Source organism: Arvicanthis niloticus, unplaced genomic scaffold (assembly GCF_011762505.2).
Source record: "Arvicanthis niloticus isolate mArvNil1 unplaced genomic scaffold, mArvNil1.pat.X pat_scaffold_295_arrow_ctg1, whole genome shotgun sequence".
NCBI lineage: Eukaryota > Metazoa > Chordata > Mammalia > Rodentia > Muridae > Arvicanthis > Arvicanthis niloticus.
In genome coordinates, this window is record NW_023045953.1 from 1 (window position 1) to 21,268 (window position 21,268).

General features: G+C 44.9%; 1 protein-coding gene across 1 annotated transcript in view; it reads right to left on the reverse strand.

Moving 5' to 3' along the window:
* Positions 1-2,563: 2,563 nt before the first annotated feature.
* Positions 2,564-21,268, reverse strand: part of LOC117701878 (synaptic vesicle glycoprotein 2C-like) — a gene marked incomplete at its 5' end in the record, with an annotated part of 90,044 nt that continues 71,339 nt past the window's right edge. The window contains 7 exon segments of the mRNA XM_034493286.2: positions 2,564-9,660; positions 10,112-10,315; positions 11,509-11,642; positions 14,818-14,982; positions 16,578-16,666; positions 17,402-17,512; positions 20,122-20,211. Of these exon segments, the coding sequence (XP_034349177.1) occupies positions 9,497-9,660; positions 10,112-10,315; positions 11,509-11,642; positions 14,818-14,982; positions 16,578-16,666; positions 17,402-17,512; positions 20,122-20,211 (957 nt within the window).

Here is a 21,268-nt window from a genome sequence, read left to right on the forward strand (position 1 = left end):
AAATCTTATTTTATTATTTTTTATGTATGTGTATTTGCCTGCATGTGTATCTTGTGTCACTTGTATGCAGTGTCCAAGGAAGAAGCCAGAAGGGGGCATCTAATTTTTGGAACTAGAGTTACAGACCATTGTGAGCCACTTGCTGAGCACTGGGAATTGAACCCGGGTCCTCAGAATAAGCAGTTGGTGTTCTTAGCTGCTGAGCCGTCTCTCCAGCCCCATTCTCTGTTTTAATGGAGCTTGGGAAAAGACAAATTCTGGCTTCATTGTGGATGGAGGGAGAATGGGATTGTCTTAACAGCTTCTTCCTCTGTACCTTGTTGCTGAGGGGTGCTTATGTTTTGGATGAAAAGGAGAAAAAGTATCAGGACTTAGGGTCATGCCTGGTGTGTGTCATGCACCATGACTAACCTTTGCTTTAACATGCTAAGTCCCTGCCCTGCCTACTGATGACATTATTAGGGAAAAGGTAATTGCTGCACTTTGTAAAGGCCTGGAATAGCAGAGTTCAGACTCCTTTCACAGATGTCACCTGGTGAAAGGAAAAAGCCTTCTCTTCTAGGCTGAGCTTCTGGAGGGAGCGTTTTTTTTTTTTTTGTTTTTTTTTGTTTGTTTTTTTTGTTTGTTTTTTTTTTTTGTGTTGTTTGTTTTGTTTTTTCCAGTCAGCATAGTCAAGTGATCCATAGAAGTTATAAAAAGAATATTCAAGACTCAGCATGGGGCATTTGGAAAAGTTCAGGCTGTGCTTATATTGAGACTGCTTTGCGACGAAACACTCATCTGGAAACCGGTTCTTTGAAACACATGAGTTTCATTTGCCTCAGAGACAATTCTGTGAACAAAGGCTCGTTTCCCAGGTCAACTCAGAGCTGTTTTGACACTGAACCTGCTTGATTTCATAAATCACAATGCTAGCTGGCCTAGAAGCCCTTGAGTGTTTAAGCAAACTCATCTTCTTTGCATTCCTATGAACACGTTCTCCTGTGCATTTATTATATCCATTTAATGATCACTCATTAAGTACTTTTTACTTCGTTTGTTCATGCGACATGCTCACCCTGAACTCTCCAGCTTCCTGCTTCCACCCTTCCGGTGCTGAGATGACAGGTATGCACCATCATGCCAGGCATCGAGCAACCGAGCGTCTCATATGTGCCCAGCGCTGCCCTACGCTGCACTGACTACAGAGCAGAAGGCTGACTTTCTTGGGGTGGGTGCAGTCGGGAAAGATGTCTCAAAAAGGATGTATGAGAACAGGGCCAGCCTTCTTGGGACAGCTGGAAATTACCTGCTGAATGATAACATACAGACATGGTACTCTGTCTCTCACACTAGTCTTTTGTCTGATGTCATGGTACCCTCCCAGTCCACCTTACCACATCCCCAAAGACTTCTTTAATGCCAGATGGGCTATCTCTCTCCAGCCCTGAGTGCATGGTGCCTTTGTGCATAGCTGTTGTCAACCTAGGGTTAGGATGGCAAGCTGACTGATCTAAGGCATGTGAGCAGGTACGAACACTCCACTGCTAGATAGTACCCAACCTGTTGCCTTTCAAAGAGCAACGCCTTCTGGATATGGTGGCATATGCTTATAAACCAAGCACATGGGAGGGGGTGGCAGAAGGACTGCATGATTAGGGCAGCCTGGACTACATAACACATAGGACCAGCTTGAGCTACATGAGTGACACCCTGTTTTGAAGTAAAACCACAAGACAAAATACAAATAGTAATGCCCCATTAACAATGGCAAGAGTCACATCCACAGAAGTTCTGATTTTTTTGCTCTCTAGGGGTCTAGACATTGATATTTTTTCAGAAGTTCTAAGGGATCACAAGGCATGCCCCAGGACTGAGAATGTTATCTTCCCAGAGGATGAGTGCCTTTTAAAATTGACTTGGTATACTGTTAAACACTAGAGAAAATGACAAAAGAAAACATGCATTTCCCTTCTGCCTACAAATCATTTTCTCTCAGAATCCTTTTCTGCCTGTTTCCGTCATGCAAATTATCACAAGCCAGAGCTTTTTTTTTTTTATTTATAATTTTGCTATCTATTTTTTTTTTTAATTACTCACATAAGGCTTTGTGTCATGTTGTTTGGTTTGTGTTTGAATGTTTTCGTTTAGTATGTAACCACCATTTCTCTCTCTCTCTCTTTTGTTTTTATTTTTATTTTTATTTTTTTTTTTGTTTTGTTTTTCGAGGACAGGGTTTCTCTGTGTAGCTCTGCTGTCCTGGAACTCACTCTGTAGACCAGGCTAGCTTGAACTCAGAAATCCACCTGCCTTTGCCTCCCGAGTGCTTGGGATTAAAGGCGGTGCGCCACCACCGCCCGGCTTTTCTTTTCTTTTTTTTTTTTTTCCACTATTTCTCTGCACCCTTGGCTAGTGAGGCTTCCAAGCTCAGGGTAACATCGATAATACTGCAATTAACACTCAAACACCCAACAGACGTTGTGTTTGTTCATTAGGAACGCCAGGCTTATAGAGCAGCCAGGAAGAATGTTGAGGATGCTGTCTCATGGAGACTGGCGGCTGCAGGATAATACTGCAGCTATGAGGTGGTGGTGGTGGGGGGGAGTGGGGGAGGAAGAGGGGAGGGAAGAGAGCAAAGATGAGAGGGAGCAACTCTTCTGAGTGTGCATGCTCCTGCTTTTTTGTTTTTGTTTTGCTTCTTTGTTTGTTTGTTTTCAAGACAGGGTTCCTCTGTGTAGTCCTGGCTGTTTGGGAACTCACTCTGTAGACCAGGCTGGCCTTGAACTCACAGATCTGCCTGCCTCTGCCTCCCAAGTGCTGGGATTAAGGGACAAACACCACCACATCCAGCTGTGCTCCTGCTTCTGTTTGCTTTTACTGTTGCTTTTATTATTTTTGTATTGAGAAAAAAAATGTCATACGCTATATTCTAACCACCCCCATCCTTCCACCGCCACATTCTGTTTTGTTGGTTTGGGTGGTGGTTTGTTTGTTTTGTTTTAGACACAGTATCTGTGTAGCCCAGGCTAACCTGTGACAATCCTGCCACGGCTTCAGAGCATGTGGACGCCAGGCCGCCAGCCACCACGCTGGCTCCTGCTCCTGTTCAGTCCACTTTTCACGTGTCTTATCTAATTACTTACCATCAGCTTCTCCCTAACCATCAGCTTCTCCCTAACCATCAGCTTCTCCCTAACCATCAGCTTCTCCCTAAAGTTTCCTCTCTCCTGGCTCCTCGGGGTTTCTTTCTTGAGGTTTCAGCCCACACTGATTGTCTCAAACACTTGCGTGCTGCAGTCTGGGGCCTCACGTAGGCTGCCTACATCTGGAGGGGCTGTACGGTCCTTGCAGCTGCTCACCACGAGCCCTCCTCAGAGGCAGAAGGATGCCTGGGATACTCAGTAAATGAGTAACTTCCTACTTCCAACTATGTCAGAAGTAGATTTTTTTGAAGCATTTAAGTGGGAAATTCTGGACTTTTTTATGGGTATTATTAGTTGGATGATGTCTGTTTATTTGATGCTTTTTTCTTTCTTCAGAGAAAATGACCAGTCTGAATTCTCAAGTCGGCAGACTGAGTGCAGTTGCTTGTTCTTTGTCTCTGTATTAGTGGCTGGGGACTGAACCCAGACCCTCGAGTATATGAGTCAGGGAAGCCACTGGTGAGCTGTGTATCTGTCTCTCCACAGCTTTCTGCTATTTAATGGGGTAATATTTGCCTTGCTGAGAAGGGTGGCATCTCCCTCAATGAGGCTAGATGCCAGCGTGAACCCCCACTACCCTGCTTTCCTCACTCCCTCAGGTGGACAAAGAGTTCCCCACGAGCTGGGCTGAGCAGTCTCCCTAGACTCAAAGTGGCTGTCCATGTCATCCAAATTCCCTCTAGCACCAAGGTGCTTCCGGTTTCTTTTTACAGGCCCCTGTCTCTGTTACTCGCTCCTGCAGAAATAAAACATTCCCATGAAACCCAGGCAATAATGAGAGCCTTTGTGTCTTATCACTGAATCTGATAAACCTGGCTAGGACGTGTGGGCCAGGGCCAGGGTGAGGAAGACTAGAGTGAGTGACCAGGAATGCTTGGCAGCAAGAGGGAGTTCACCTGAGGGCAAGGACCATCCATGCTGAGGTGGAGCCCAATAACCCGTGAGCTGCTGGTTTTTATGTAGGTTTTGTTGTTTGTTTGGACTTAAGGGATTTTGTTTGTTGGTTGTTGGTTTCTTGTTGTTGTTTTAATCACTAAGTCATGCAGACTGGCCTTGACCTTAACCTGTAACACAGGCGGTTCTCCAACTTTCAATCCTCCAGTCTCAGCCTTTCAAGTGCTAGGATTACCTTGAGCCACCCTCCTGGGCTGGCCCCAGGAAAGCTTCCAGAACAGACTCCACACTGTGTCTCAAGCCTCCTGGGAAGGCAGAGCGCTACACTTGTCATCTGTCTGAGGCTAAGTGACCCTGGATAAGTTACTTTCGTGACCGGGTCTCCTTCCCTCCTCTGCAAGGAGGTAAGACTCACTACTCTAGTAGGGTGTGAGCTGTGGGTAAAGTTAGTGCCTGAAATCCTCTGCACCTCATTCACTGCTCAGTTCCCAGGGGAGACAGACAAGGTCCTGGAAGGCAACAGGACTTGCCCCAGTCATCCAGCTTATTTCCAACAGGGCCTGCACCTGGATTTGGGATAATCCACTGGGGCAGCGGAGCCAGCAGGACCTAGCAGGAGCCAGCAGGACCTAGCAGGCAATGCGATGTGAGGGAGGAAGCTGACAGCCATGGATCCAGAGATGAAGGAACAGGTGGCAGAAGTGGCAGAGGGACATTTCGGGGTCAGTGAAGAGAAGCCCACACAACTGGTGTGAATGGCCTCAGACACAGAGGATGCTATAGTCCAATCCCAGGTGAATTTTTTTAATAATTTTTTTTGTATTAGGGTTTTTTGGTTGTTTATTTTTGTTTTTTTGTTTTGTTTTGTTTTTTGGTCTGAGACAAAGTCTATGTAACCGAGGCTGGCCATGAGTTTGTGCTCTTCCTCCCTTTGACTTCTAAGTGCTGATGTATGGACCACCGTGCTCAGCTTAAGATGTGTATCTCATTCATTTAGCACATAAGGAAGACAGAGTCCTATTTTTAAAGAAACCACTGCTTTAGTTAGAGTCAGATAGTGAATAGTAAAGACATGAATGTCCCCCTGTCATACACTCTATGGTGTGGTTCACTAACACAGCTCAGAATTTAAAGGCGGCTCATCAGAAGCCAGCAGGCAGGGAATGATCGTACTGGAAGCATCTATCGTAGAAACTGGCACGAGGGGGGAATGCTAGTAAGTGTGGGGATGGGTTTCCATTGGTGATATGAGTAGGGTTGAGGGCACACAGTTGACTGGAAACAGTGTCCTGCCCTTAGCACAACAGGCAATCAGGTATTCCCCTGAGCCTGGCAGACTCAAACTATGGTATAATTGGTGTGATTCCAGGTCTTAGAGCCCATATGCTCTGCACCCCAAACTTGAACAAGGACTCGGACACCCAATGAGCTTACAAGCTGGTGTTTGTGTTATGACTACATCCCGGTGTCTGTGGCCCTTTGATATGAGGACTTGGTTAGTACTGGAATAGAGAGAGAGGAGACTTTCACAGAGCTCAAGCATGGGCCGGCTGACTATTTTCCTCATCTGCTCCTCCCTCATCCGCCCTGTTCTAACCTGCAGCAGCAGCCGTTCCATGGCAGTGTAGCCGTGAGGCTGTGGTACACAGAGGCAGTGTGCCCTCCCCACCCCTTACACTCCCCTTCTTTTTTCAGGGACAGGTTTTTGCTGCGTGGCTCAGGCTAGCCTGGCATTTTCTATATAGTTTAGACTGACCTAAAATTTGTAATCCCAATCCTCCTGCCTCCGTAACCCCAGTACTGGATTACAGATACAGGCCACCATGCTCAGCTCTCACTCTTCCAAGACAAAAAGAAAGACTGTGCTGAATGGCCGAAGTGTAAACATATGGGAAAAGGCAAACAGATCTAACAGAATGACATGGCATAGAGAGACCGGAAAACGGGGAGTGAATGGGTTGGTGACAAGAAGGCTATCAGTAGAGGGGACCCAGCACAATGGTCAGTAAAAGAGTCAAGAGAGCAGGTTGGCTGAGGGGAGGAGATGGAAATAGCTCTCGGAACAGCAGCAGTCCTGAGGGGAGGGACTTAGGGAGTTAACTCTGGTCAGTGGTTGACAGCACAAACCTTTAAGGCTAGCAGGAGGTGGCGGGTGGGAGCTGCCAGGAGTTTACTTCTCTGGGATCATAGCTGAACTGTTCGTACAGGAGAAGTGGCTGCTGTGTGAGCACAGGCTACCTCACCTTCCAGGTGTGGTTCCTGGCCTGAGCTCCAGGGATGGAGGCCCCACTAGGATAAAGGACATAGAAGTGGGAACAGAAGAACTCTGCCAATGGCCACAGGGTGGCAGCAGAAAGCCACTGGCGAGACGGCAGCTGCGCTGGCCAAGAAGCAAAATATACCAGAGCATAATTGCACTTGGCTACAGTTAGGATTTGAGAGAAGTCTATAGTTTTGACAAGAAAGGGGGATTACAAATAGAAGGATGGGGACATTGAATGACATATAAACCCAGCTTGGCAACTCCTCCAACTGGTCCCTTCCCCTCATACCCTGAGGGCCTTGCCGTTCACTGTCACCGGTGCTGTGAAAGCTCTCTTCCAAAATATCTACTCAGATGTCACCTTACAGGATCTACATCTCCCTGGACAATGCTATTACAGTCACAGCCCTCCTTCACGCCAGCTCTCTCTATGTCCCTGGACAGTTTCGTTTTTCTCTACAACACCCAGTACCAACTGATACGCTAGGTCTACTTTACTTAGCTGGTAGTTGATTGGTTGTCTTCTCCAACACTGGGTAGGCTCCATTAAGCCTAGGCTTGCTGTCTGACAACCACTGTATCCCAGCGACTGAAACCCCCCCTCGGGGCCCAGGATATGCATTCCCTAAGTATCTTTTGGATCAGTGAGTCAATGGGCGCTCTCCCTAGTTCAGGCATCTGTTGGCTTCCGACATAAATATTCAAATGCCCATTGGATAGCTCCATGCAGACATGAAAATTCAACCTCCTCTAAATGGAACCTACTATCTCCCTGACTGTTGTCTGAATGCTCTGCTTCCCCAGAGTGTCCCTGCTGTGACATGACCATTCAGTCAACTGTGCAAGCCGAAACAAGGACCCATTTTGAGAACCTCCTCTCCTTCCGTCATTTCAATCTGTAGGCAAGCATGAAGGCCCCCCCAAATCGTTCCCCACGAACACATGGAATTCTGACTTCTCCATTTTCCCATCTCCAGATAATCTCTAGATTATGTCTTTCTCCTCAGGGTGCAATGCAAGTGAGATTCCTGCTTCCTCTCTTAAGAGTTACGAGAGGAACTCAGCCTATGACTGATATGTCTGTGTCTCTCTAGGCCCCCTCTTCTTGTCCTCATGAGAAGATCAACGCATTGCCTCTGTGACTGAATTTCTGCTGGACTTTGCTAGCTTCCTTCCTTCCACCACCTTTCAGGTGGCATTTTGCTGACTACCTGCTCTGCCCATCTCTTTGTGTGCCTGCAACCCACTATTCTTCAAGCCCAAGTTCAGATATTTCTCATCCAAGGAACCCTCTCTGACATAGTAACCACCATGTCTCTTCTCCCAGTAACACAGCTGGACCACGCTGGAACTGTATATACACACAATAGTACATTTAACCGACCCGTGCCTGTCCTTCACTGAGAGGAAACATCAAGACATCATGCATGGCTTACCCAGTCCTTGCACAAACAGTCCCTTCCTGCCTTCTTCTTTCATGGAGGACCCAAGTGAACACACACAGCAAGCTTCCCGTTTCTTTTACCTGTCAGTTCACCTTTCCAACCTCAGAATCGAGGCAGACCGATCTTATTCAGAGGGAAGGCTTACTCTATCCTTGTGTTTTTCCTCTTTGCCTTTTCAAAGCCAGTGCCCCTCCCTGAGAGAATACCTATCCCTCACCCTCCTATGAGCTATGTGACCAGGTGATTTAATCTAAAATTCCATTGAACTCACAATGTAAAACAAACAGGAATGAGGCATTCTCAGCCTTGCTTTAACATGGAGGCCGTGACTCAAAAATGTTCAAATTTGTGGGCCCAGGTTCCACAATGAGATGCTGATGAAGGAAAACTCAGTGCATTCCTGCCACAGAGAGAGTGAGTATAGGGTGGATGGTCCAGGGGACACTGTGTGCAGACTGTATGCTTCTCACTGACGGAGAAGATGATGGAGCTAAGGATGTGAATGAGAATGTTGGGTAAGTCGTCTTTTAGGGCCTTGGGTTTTGGATGTTCTATAGGAAGTTAGGCATATGGGTACCAATACAGGTTCTTTACGCCAGGAAATGCTGTAAAGATGCTCCCGAGGAGGAAACGTGTGAGTCTTCCCTGTACAGGATATACCTAGGGGTGTAATAAACTGACAAAATCAAGTCATAGGCTCAGCAACAAATCAAGAGCTCAAACGTCTCAGTATAGTCCTTTTTAGGGGGAGAGGAGCACTCTTTCTTCTCAAAGGCTACAGAATATTCCAATGGCGAGGACATCTATGGCCATAAAACATGGGACTTTGCGTGAAATGATTGGTGGACCAGGGTATATGTTTCAGCTCATGTCAGATGGCAAAACAGGGCTGTGATGCCTCAAATGTAATTATTCAGTTGCGGAGTTTCCACCCAGCCCCCTCTGATATGATGCCCGAGGCATCAGCAACCTTCTTAGAAAGAAAGTGTGTGTGTGTGTGTGTGTGTGTGTGTGTGTGTGTGCGCGCGCGCGCGCGCACGTGTGCATGTGAGCACGAATACGTGCAAGCCACAGTGTACTGTGGAGGTCAGAGGTCAACTTGAGGTGCTGTTCCTCCCTTTCTGCTTGCCCTGAGAGTGCTTACTGTTTGCTGCAGCTTGCCCAGGCTGACTGGGAATTCTGTTTTTGCTTCTCCCACTAGAGACATTGGGATTTCAGTCGGCTGCTACTGTGCTCAGATTTATGTGGGTTCTAGATCTTCCCACTTGGCATGGCAAGTGTTTTACCCATTGAGCCTTCTCTCCAGACTTCTTTTTATAATTATCAATATTTTAGGCTTTTTTTTTTCTTCTAACAGACTAGAAAGGTCAAGAGACACCTTCTAAAACGTCCTTTGTAGTTGGTAGCACAGGAACTTGTAAGGTAATGACCTTCACAGGACTGATAAGTCCTGAGAATGGAGGCTGAGACAGGCTATTCAGTCCTAATGTTCACTGTGACATTACAGCTCCCTGTTATTGTTAGCCAACACATTAGATCACGGACATAATTAAATTTCTTCACTGTCCTATGAACTCCTGCTAGGAACCTTTTTAAAAGATACAAGCAGAAACCTACACGTTCATAAGCTAGAGATTTTGTGGATTTTCACTGCCTTGGGAGTGCCACCTTGCTTATTTCTGTAATGACATTTCAGTGGCCCCATGTCCAGCCTACCTCCGGTCTGTGGGGTACAGTTCCACCGTGACAACATCGAGAGAATTCCACGCTGAGATGGTCAGCCCGTTGTACAAGCACAGCATGCCTATCATCATAGATTCGCTGGTGCCAAACCACAGGAAGAAGCAACTGATCCCCGAGAGCACCATGGAGCCACCTGGCAACAGAGGATAAGACTTGGAGTGTTTCCTGTCATCTTGGTTGATGGAGGCTTTTGGGCCTTGGAGCTCTCTCAAGAAGATAGTTCCAGGGGCAGAAGCCACAGACTGGGCTCCATAGAATTAAGTCCAAGAGTGCCCACCTGTTTGAAAGGCAGTCGACATGCCTCATAAATGCATTAAGTTCAAATGCCCAGGACCCCTTACTCATCTACTTAACTGGGAGAATCTACATTAGTTACATATAACTAGGTTTTCAGTTTGTAACTCATGGCGATTGCTCATATGAATTTTAATTAGACACAATTTTCACTCCAGTTGAGACCTAATGAAAGGCCTAAGGGATTTCTTACAAACATGCATTTCTAAGGGACAGGGACAATGTAGAAACCTGGTTCTCGCTAGATCACAGGGGCAGCTTTTCTCCTTTTCATGACTGTGAGCACACACCTAACATTGTTAAGCGCCCGATCCTGTCCATCAGGAGAGCAGACACGATATTTCCTGGTAACACCGCCAATGTCCCAAGAAAGTTGACAAAGTAAATCCAGTAGGCACTATAGTCATCGTCAAAAGTAATCTGGCATCCCGTCTTGTTGTGAAGAAATGAGCAGTTTTGAAATTCACTGTCTATGAATTTATAGGGCTCAAAATCTGTAGAAAGAACAATGAGAACAAAAAAAAAAAATCCATTAAGTTCTTGTCAGATGCAAGTAACAGATATGGAAGGTAACAGAAAGCCACTGAGAGACATCAGCCAAGAATCACGGTACTGCCAGTCCCCTGAGGATCCCATGGCTGGAGCTGGCTTGACTTGCCAGAACATGAGAGCTAGTGGAAATGTCACATTACAAAGCAACAACATGGAGGGTTCCCTTTGTTGGATAAGGGAATCAACAAAAGTGTCATTTTTAGGGGTTCTGAAGTACACGGAAGGAACAAGTCTCTCTTCGAGTCCTTGAAGCTGCATTTATAGTTTAAGGTCTGTGTAGATAAATGCACAGAAGAACAAAGACAAAGCTAAAAGTCACCGACATTCTTCCTATGCACTCTGCTGTAACCCATCACATTCCTTGCTGGTCAGGAGTTAACCCACTGCTGCCTTAAAAGAGCTGGTCTTCTGGAGTCAAATGGATTAGAAGACAATGCTTGACCTCATTCACATTGGAGTGGGGGCAGAACTGGCACCTGATTGAGCACCAAAAAGGCAGGACTGCCAACCAAGCAGATCATACCTTCCCACAGTGCTGGGATGTGATTTTTAGATAAGTACGTGAGAATGGGAAAGCATGGACACTAGTCACACATGCCACAGGGCCCAAAGGTTATACCACTACTATACCACTACTGTGACCAGATCACTTAACCTTTCTAATCTCAACAGTCAGGAGGCAGAGTCAGGTTTATAAAGTGAGTTCCAAGACAGCCAGGAACACACAGAGAAATTCTGTCTGAAAAACCAAAATCAAAACCAAAATAAAAGAGCCAAAAACCAAACCAAACCAAACCAAACCAAACCAAAACTACCCCCCTATTCCACAAAGGCATGCATCTATCTATCTATCTATCTATCTATCTATCTATCTATCTATCTGACATCTATCTAACTATCTATCTATGTTTGTCTGTCTTTGAACTTTTGTCTGCCTCTATATTAAACCCAAGAAAGCAAAAACAATACCAACTTGCTTTTGATTCAACTGATACAGGGAAATCCTTCCTTCATACTTTAATCTCCCCTTGCCACACAAGCCTCTAGCCCCCCACCCCCATCACCTGAGTATGACAAAGCCCTCTGAAAGCTCCCTGCTGCCACTGAAGTGGTGTAAGCAGTATTGAGCACCTACCTGTGTTATCAAAAAGGGTATCAATAAACGTGCAGTTCTTGAAGTAGGTGTTGACTGAGGTCACGTCGTCAAAGGTGCAGGACTTAAACACTGAGTCTTTGAAGGTTACCGATTTGAACTTGACTCCAAGGAATCTGTACAGCATACACACAAACAAATTGATGCCAATGGCTTTCATGTACTAATGGGTTTCTAGGGTTTTCTAGGTTTCTCTGGCTTTCCTCTCTTTGGCCTTGGATATACTGGTTTTCTGGCCACACCACTGTTCAGTGTTATTTCTTGTCAGGAGAAGCAATGGCAGACACACAAGTTGTTTCTTTTCGGTGGTGGGAAAGGGTCTAAGAGCTAAGCATTCATTCCCTGTGGCTCTGAGCTGCTTCCTTATCATCCCTATTCTCTGGCCTCTTCACAGGTTCTTCTTTCGGGAAAGTCTCAACTGAGACTTGCGAATCTCCCTAACTTGAAGATATGTGAGCGTCTGAACTTTATATGTTTACCCATATTTACGTGTTACAGTGGTGGGGATTGAAGCCGGGGGCTTGCAATGTTAGACAAGTGCTCCGCTACTGAGCTCCTGCACCAGTCCTCCGAGCTTTTCATAAAAGTCTGTGTTCTAAGTTTAGAAGCTTGGATGGCAGAGCATGGGAGGTCTGATTCTTCCTGAGAGGTGTGACTCACAAGGAGGAGAAAAGGCAAACTTATTTCCAGGAGTCTTTTCCTTCTCACAGTCAAATCAAAACGCAAGACCCCTGTCGACTCTGGAGACATACAGAAGGATGAAATGGGCTCAAATACATATTTAAGATGCAGCAATGGGGATTCTGGGTAGAGAAGATAATAACGACCTTAACGAGCCTCACTCATGTCTTAAAGGAGCCTGGGGAGTCATTGACACAGACTCACTGAAGCCCCTGGGAAGTGCACACCACTGAGTCTTGCTTCTTTAGTAAGAGGCTTCCTTGCCAGGGCTCTCTCAGAACATCCTGCATGCAGACAAGGAAGAAGTCCCTACATTGTCTGTGCGGTCTGCCTGGAAGATACTCCAGGTCAGGATATAGAGTCTCCACTGGGGAAAACTGCACAAGGAAGCTACCACAGAAACGTGAGTCAGCAGCAGTATTTCACATTTCTCTGAAAGACACTCCCCAACCCTTTTCCTATCAACTAAATTGTGTAACAAATGCAAAAATTATGTTTGCAAGGTTTCCCTTTGCTTGGAGCCCTGATACCAACCAACCAACCAACCAACCAACCAACCAACCAACCAATCAACCAACCATCCAAACAACCATCTAACCAATCAATCTCTCTCTCCTCTCTTCACTGTGTGTGCAAGTTTGTATATATGAGAGAATATGGCTATAGCATACACATAAAGGACAGAGAAAAACCTTCAGTGTTGTTCTAACTTTTCCACCTTGTTTAGAATAAGGTCCTCTTGTTTTTTTTTTTTTTCACTGCAAATAGCCCAAGCTAGCACATAGCCCAGGCTAGCACATAGCCCAGGCTAGCACATAGCCCAGGCTAGCACATAGCCCAGGCTAGCACATAGCCCGGTCTTGTTGGCTTGAGCTTCTGGTGATTCTTTTGTCTCCACTCCCATCTCTCCATAGGAGTGCTGGGACTACAGATGTGTGTCACCAGGTCTGACTTCTGTGTAGATTCATTAGGCTTTCATGACAAGTATTTCATCCACTGAGTCATCTCTCCAGCCTGGGTTTAGTCTTTTCAGACAGATTTTAGATAGGAACCCCAGGCTGTCCTCAACCTCACAGTCTTTCTGTCTCTGCCTCCCAAGTGCTGGGATTATAGGTATGTGCCACCATGTCTAGCTCAAGGGTTTTAAGGTAAAACTGTTAAAATTATTAATTATTATATTATTAACACATCAGACATTAATTAGTAAACTAGACATCCAGTTTAAAATGTTAATAACTGTTATTAATATTATGACCATTTCAGACACAAGCAACACTTAAAATATTTCTCTTTTGCTGTTGTTTTTGTTGCTCTAAAACATGTTGACATTCTGTGGTTCATACTATGTATGGTGCTGACCTCAAGCTCACCACCTCCTGACCCCCCATCCTAAGTGCTGGGACTACAAGCATGCACAGTTACTCCTACTGTATCTTAGAAACTGCTAATGGAAAAACAATTCTAAACAATTCTTTAGGATACAAATATTCATACCACAATTACAGCATTTGATGCTCAAGGTTCTTTGAAATACAAGTGCAGATTATCAGTGGTTCCGGTGTGTGTGGGGTGTTGGGGGTCTGAGGGGGGCGGTGTTGAGTGAGGCCAATGCTGTGTGGACCCAGCTGTGATGAGGTCTCTCCTTCTGATGGTTTCATTCACCTAACATGATGGTCTCCATCCATCCATTTCCTATAGAGTGGTATAATTTCTTTCTTTAACTTAATAAACTTTAATAACACAAATCTTTAAGCTCAATGGTGGTGGCACATACCTTTATTCTCAGCACTTGGGAGGCAGAGGCAGGTTCTGAGTTCCAGGCCAGCATAGGCTATAGAGTGAATTTCAGAGAAACCTGATCTCAAAAAAAAAACAAAACTAAAACCAAAACCAAACCAATCAAACAAAAACAAAACACAACAAAACACCCCACCCCTCTAAAAAAGAATTGAAAAAAATTTGAAAAACATGAAAATAAATAAAACCATCACACACACACACACACACACACACACACACACACACACACACACACGATGATCAGGCCTCTCATTAAATTGCTAATTACAATAATGACCGCCATCCTGCCATATTGGCAAGTATCCATTATTCCATTATCTGGGCCACAAGCATTCCACAAAAAGTCTTTTTCGTCTTAATAAACAGGTTTTTGCATTGGGGAACTTTGATTATTCCAGGAATCCTAACCCAAATCACATAACTCTCTCCTCCTTCTTTCCTTCCGTGGTCCCCTCTTTTCTTCCCTAACTTGTCCATCACTCTTCTTCAGGAGTCTCTAAGCTCTCTTCTTCCTGGGCTGTTAGTTTAGTAAGCATGAGGCAACTCGATTTCAAAAGTGGTTTGGGTTTTGCTTTTTTTTTTTTAATTTCAAGAGGCACATGATTGATTCTCTGCCAACTTCTGAAGTAGTTTGAAGTGACTGACAAGTGTGTATCTTTAAAGTAAATTTTAAGTTATTAAAATTCATCCACAAGTATCTACTAATACAGTTGAGAACCCTGTAGACTTTAGTTATTGTTAACTGTCTGCCACTACAAGGCCAGTTTCTGCGACTAGCTAGCAAGTTAAGTTACGTCAAAGTTCCCCCACCTGCCGTTGTCGTACTCCATTCCCGTGTGGATCTGGTTCTCCATGGTGAAGTTGATGCTGAAGTTTGCATATTTATCCTTTTGCACATTCCTAGTTAGCAGTGCATACTCGTCGGATTGGAGATGTTTGATGACATCAGGGAACCAAACGGACAATCCGTAGTACCTGCAAAAGCAAAGAAACGTGTTTGTAACAGCACGGCACGGGGGCTTCCTTACATACTCAGAATGGCAGTGGTTCTTAGAAGCACTTCCAGGTATGACTGGCACCTTGAAACATTTGAACTAATTATCACATAGTACTTGGTATGGTACCCCTGACTACACATGCCTGGCGAGTGCTATGCCACTGAGCTGTGGCTCCATCTTGAAGCCTCTGAATAGCCTTAGAAATGGGGACTAAAATCACATGGTCAACCATAAAATCACATGCCCAAAGTCTCCCCTTTTCCCTTCTTCCTCAGACCTTCCCAACACTAGGAAAGGGATCCCTCAGGTTCTTTTTAATAAAACCATGACTTGCCACTTACATTCTTAGAACATATTAGTTATATCATGTGATAACCATTTACTGAGCTCCTTATGTGTCTCAAAATATATATACCCCATTCCTTCATGGGGCTTCCAGAGCAGGCCTAACTTACAGTCTTGAATTTCTGGTTGTGAGCCTTTTTTTTTTTTTTTTTAAAAGAATTATTTATTTATTTTATGTATATGAGTACACTGTCTCATGTCTTCAGACACACCAGAAGAGGGCATTGGATCCCATTACAGATGGTTATGAGCCACCACGTGGTTTCTGGGAATTGAACTCAGGACCTATGGAAGAGAAGTCACAGCTCTTAGTCACTGAGCCATCTCTCCAGCCTCAAGTCTTAGTTTTTAATGGCTACATGATCTCTCCAGCTCTCTTTCAGTCCTTACACCAAATCTAAAAATGTCTCCCGGGAGCTGCAGAGATGGCTCAGCAGTTACTAGCCCTTGCTGCACCCCATGACCCCTGGAACAAGCTGGCTTTCTCCAAACACCTGGAACTCCAGATCCTAGGAATCCAGTGGTCTTTTCTGGTATCAGTAAACCATGTGCATATAGCCACAGATATGTAAATAAATAAACAAATCTTTAAAAAAGCAAAAGCTAAAACAAAACCCTTTTGTCTAGGACTGAGTAGAAAGTGCCCCAAGGAATAATAAAGCTGAGGAGAGAACGGGGAGTGTGGGATGGAGGGGTTGTGGTTTTAAAAAAGGAGGGAAAGGGAGGAATAGAGGAGGGAGGGAGAGGAAAAGGAGACAAGGAAGGAGCCAACTCAGGGAAGAGGTGAAGGGGTGAGGGAGTGAGGTCAGCTGACTGCGATTGTTCCTGGTGGAGGGTGGTGCTGCCAAGGGGAGGAGGGGAGGAACAATGCCCTCAAGCTCAGGGAGAAGCAGGCAGGAGACAGGGCAGCACACAGGTGAGTCACCCAGGGCTTTATGTGACTTTCTAAATGCCAAATGAGTTTCCCAGCAAGATCAATAGAGGGCTAGTTTATTAGTTATAAATTCTATAACTGTCAGCAAATGTGAGTTGCAAAATAAATCTATTTCTCAGCTCTTCCCATCAAGTTATAAAAGAGCTGAGTTCTTACAGGGCTGAATTCTAGCAAGTTAGCAGAGTCGGGTGATGATTTTTGTTTTTAAAGAAAGCGCGTTTTAAAAAAGACAGAAAGAAACGACTGGGAACTACAATGTGATTTTGTCCACCAAGAATTCAAATATCACTTACCCGAAGGACAGGGTGAACCAAACAATCGTAAGCTTTATGGTGTTTTCCCTGACTGGGTAGTTGAAGCATCTCATAAAAGTCAACCAAATCTGTAAAATACTAGATGATTAGTGTTTTTACACAGTTACACAGCAAACCTACTCCCCAGGCCTTCTTGTCAAATTATAAAAGATCCGAGTTCTTACAGAGCTGAATTAATTTCCACAAAAATATAAAATCTTAAAATCAATACAGAAACAAAGGCTGAAATCTTCCTTCCTTTTTTCATCCTTCCTTCCTTCCTTCTTTCCTCCCTTTCTTTCTTCCTTCCTTCCTTCCTCACCCACCCCCTCTTTCTTCTCTTCTTTTGCAGCACCAGTGACTGAACCTAGGACCTCAAGTGTGCTAGACAAGTGTTCCACCATTGAACTACATCCCCACGTCCCCTTTTACTTGTTTGTTTTGAGACAGGTTCTCACTAAGCTTCTCAGGCTGGCCTTGAACTTTCAATCCTCCTGCCTCAGCCTCCTGGATACCTGGAATTATAGGTCTTACCCACCAAGCCTGCCCAGGAACATTCACTTTTCATCTTTCTGGAAGCCAATAGATACCAAGACGGACTTTCATTACCCTAACTCCTGTCCTGACACCTTCCTTCCTCAAGGTGGAGCCCATCTGCTAGCTCTGAGCCAAAAGGGGTCCAGTTTCCTAGTCCTAGTGCAAGAGATGAGTGTCCTAGATAGAGGGACATGTCCTTCTCATTGGAAAGGCATAGTTTAGTCCCTCTTTGACCACCCCCAAGTGTCAGATGTCGACATACAGGCTGTTATGCAACGCATACTTACTCCATACAGTTCTGTGCGGATCCGGACAAAACACCTCCTGTACCATGTTCCGGTGTCGCTCTCGATTTCAATCAGCTCGTCTATTTGTTTGGGAGTCTTGATTTTATTCACCTGTGGGCGGCAGCAGAGTGCAGAGTGCCACACTCAGACCACTCAATTCTTTTTTTTTTTTTTTTTTTTTTTTTTTAAAGGTTTTTGGAGACAGGGTTTCTCTGTGTAGCTCTAGCTGTCCTGGAACTCACTCTGTAGACCAGGCTGGCCTCGAACTCAGAAATCCGCCTGCCTCTGCCTCCCAAGTGCTGGGATTAAAGGTGTGCGCCTCATAACGGAAAATGGTATTTGGTAAGAATTCTTCATACACACGAGAACACTGGTAGAGACCTGCACATGTGAAGGTCATCTAAAGGATCTGAATACGACTTAGTGAGGGAGATGCCATGGAGAAAGGGGGAGAGGAGCAAGCGGGAACAAGAGATGACAAGAGACAAATGCCTCCTGTTGCATCATTACTATAAAGACCCATGCCAGCAGATCAAACACCCGAGAGGCGAGCTTCTGCGTTTGCAGTTACTTTGCACTTGGATATTATTTGGGGGTAGGGACTACCTAATTATTGGATTAATGTGGCTTTTAAATGTCGACCTTCATCTGTAGAGCATTGCGATGACCTGTCCTTCCTTTGCCCACAGACCAGCCAGTGGCTGCTCAGTGATACCCATAGGTGGCTGCAACGGAAGATGTTCCTACTGAGAATCACCAACCCGGACTCTTCAGTCACATAACGGAAAAGATGAAGGTTTGGTATGACAAGGTTACGCCTGTGGCTTGAGGTAGCCTCTTGGAGCAGATTTTCAATACCGGGGAAGGTATGATGGAGGTGGGGAGAGAGAGAGAGAGAGAGAGAGAGAGAGAGAGAGAGACAGAGAGAGAGAGAGAGAGAGAGAGAGAGAGAGAGAGAGAGAGAGACAGAGAGAGAGAGAGAGAGAGAGAGAGAGAGAGAGAGAGAGAGAGAGAGAGAGAGAGAGGAATGATGGGTGTGGCGAGCTCGCCTTTCCCTGTTTGGGGATAAAGAGAACACAGTGTGTATGCTATCTTCCCTGGGGGCTGAGCGAGCACTTCTGAAGAACCTGCTAATATTCTATTGGAGATACTGTTTGGAGGCTGGGTCGCTTGGTGTTTTCAAATTGTGCTAGGTAGGGTGTATCTCCTTTTGACTGTAAGTAAAGACACTGGACAAAGTGGTTTTTTTTTTTCCTTAACAAAAATCCATTTCTGAATTAAACGAGTTTTAAAATAAAGTATTTGGAGAACTGGTTTTTCTTTTCTTCTCCTTTTTCTTTTCTTTTGAGAGGGTGTCTTAACTATGTTGCCCAGGTCAGTTTTAAACTTGAGCTCCTGCTGCCTCAGGCTCTGAAGTTCTGTGCTTACAACAGTGTATTTGCAATGCCCACTTTAGATTTTTTCATTCTTAAAAACAAAGCAAACAAGCAAGATTCAGTATTTAACTTTTTTTTTTTTGAGACTTCCACCTCCCCAGTCACCACTCTTTGCTTTTCATAATTCACTGGTTCTCATGGGAAATGTAAACATCAAGCATCATAGTCTTCAAGCAGCACAACCAAGTGAGAACATGTGAGGGAAACTATAGTCACAACATCCATTTTGACTTGGCAGAGAAAAGGCGTCCTGGACTCCAGGATTTGGTCAGAGACTGACAGAGAAGGATGCTACTTGCCAAGTGTGGGAACTGTGGAGGAAACACCAAGAGGGAGGAATACCAAGTCATGAACACCTATGTGTAGGAGAGAAGACAGTGTGCTGGGCAATGGAGAAACATTTAGGCTTCTTGAAGATGAGTGCCAAGATGTAGGAAGCAGCTGAGGCCAGCCAAAGAGAACACATGGGGTTTAAAGAGAAGTCATCTGGGACCTGGGGAGATGGCTCAGCAGGTAATCGTGCTGTTCTAAAGCACGAGGGCCTGAGTTTGAATCCCTGGCACTTTGGAAAACTCAGTAGAGACAACACTGTGGTGGCTGAAGAAAGACCCCCCCCCCAACACACACACAAACACTGGACACTGTCAGTACTGTGGTATTCTAATTATCCTGTAGATAAGAAGCTGGAGTGTGGTCTTATTGCTCAGGTCATGAGACAATCCAGTAATGGAACTAACTTTTAAACTCAGATATATCTGTTTTACCCAAGAGACCCAGTGTTACCCTGAATTTTGTGGTTAAGCAGTAGGTGCAAGCAAGTATCAGCTGAGGCAGGGGAGTGGCCTGACAGGGCAGAGACCCCAGTCTTCTCTGATAATAAGACAAAGAGAATCTATCGGTGAGATCCCTACAACCAAGGCCTCTGGTACTGAGCCAGGAATAATAAATCTGAGATTAAACTGTGGTCTCTCTGTTAAACTTTGTCTCTCAGCTTAGTATTATTTAACCAAACACAGAGGCTTGGAGTTTTAGATAGGTGTGAGTTGGTTGGTAGTCTCTGGGCTAAACGTAACCCCCTGCCTATTTGTGTAAATAAAGTTTTATTGGAACACAGTCAAGGCCCGTGGTTAAAACATTCTGTATGGATGCTTGCTTTTGTACTGGAAGGACAGAGCTAAGTAGTTGTGACAAAGACTCTATGGCTGGCAAGGCCATAAAAGTCTTGCTCCTTATAGAAAACTTCCTGCGCTCTGGCCTCAAGGATTCTCTGAGGAGCAGACTCACCGTGAAGACCTTCTCTGGCTGGCCCCGGGCTCTCATGTTGGTATCATGAATTAGCTTCAGAATCATCCAGGCTTCATCATGTTTTCCCACCTAAGAAATACAGAGGCAGTCAGAGGCTAGGGCATTTATAGGCTTTGCTTTTCAGTAACTGCTGGGATTTCAGAGCACAGGAAGGTAATCGTGCAGATGCGTTTAGCCATCCTATTCTCCACTGAAGCACACAGGCTGAGGGTACCACTATATAGCTGTAATTCAAAAAATGTACCTTTGTAAGACCCCAAAAGGGGACTCTCACCCAAGTCCGGACCTGTACGAACCCAAGGACACACGAGAAACCTTCTTGATGCAATTGCAGATGAGGTTTAATGACGAGGGCCCTCGGGCCGGAATATATCTCACGCAGGAGATAGGGATTCCGACCCTCTAGCCCCGGAAACTTGGGATATTTATGGGTAGGGGTTGGGGAGAGCGGGAAAGTTTGGCGCGGTTACATATGATATCTCAAACATCCGTTCCCAAGCCTGGTTTCCATCTAGCCCCCATCCCAATTACCCTAATTTACATCTGTATCTTGCTCCTGGGAGAATTCCTTTCAAGTGACTTCCGTTTACCCAGGTATTTTATTGCCTCTATCTTGGGTCTTTTGTGCCTTTGAAATGTTTATTTAAGCCCTTGGAATGCACCCCAGGGGCAGCTAACACTTGAGTGTAAATTGAAACTCTGAACCTAAGAAACCTATGTAAATTGAAACTCTGAACCTAAGAAACCTAATTTTGAGACCTAAAATTTCATGTTTACAATTTATTCTTTCATTTCCTCCTTTTCTCTCATGGTCAAATTCCAATCTTGGAATTATGAATCATCATCTGGGTGTAAAGAGTGATATTGTTGTCTAAGCATCTAATTATATCTTTGTCATTGAATCTTAAACTATCTTTTTCTCACCCCCTGGATGGTTTTTAGTATGTACTTTAGGTAAAGTAGCTGTCTCTCTCTCTCTATATATATATATACATATACATATATATATATATATATACACACACTGATGGGCCTGTTGGCTTTTTTTCATCTCGGGGATGTACATATGTAGCTTAAGTCCCACTCTTTAAGGCTGTGTCTGGGACACAGTTTAGATTCAAATGTC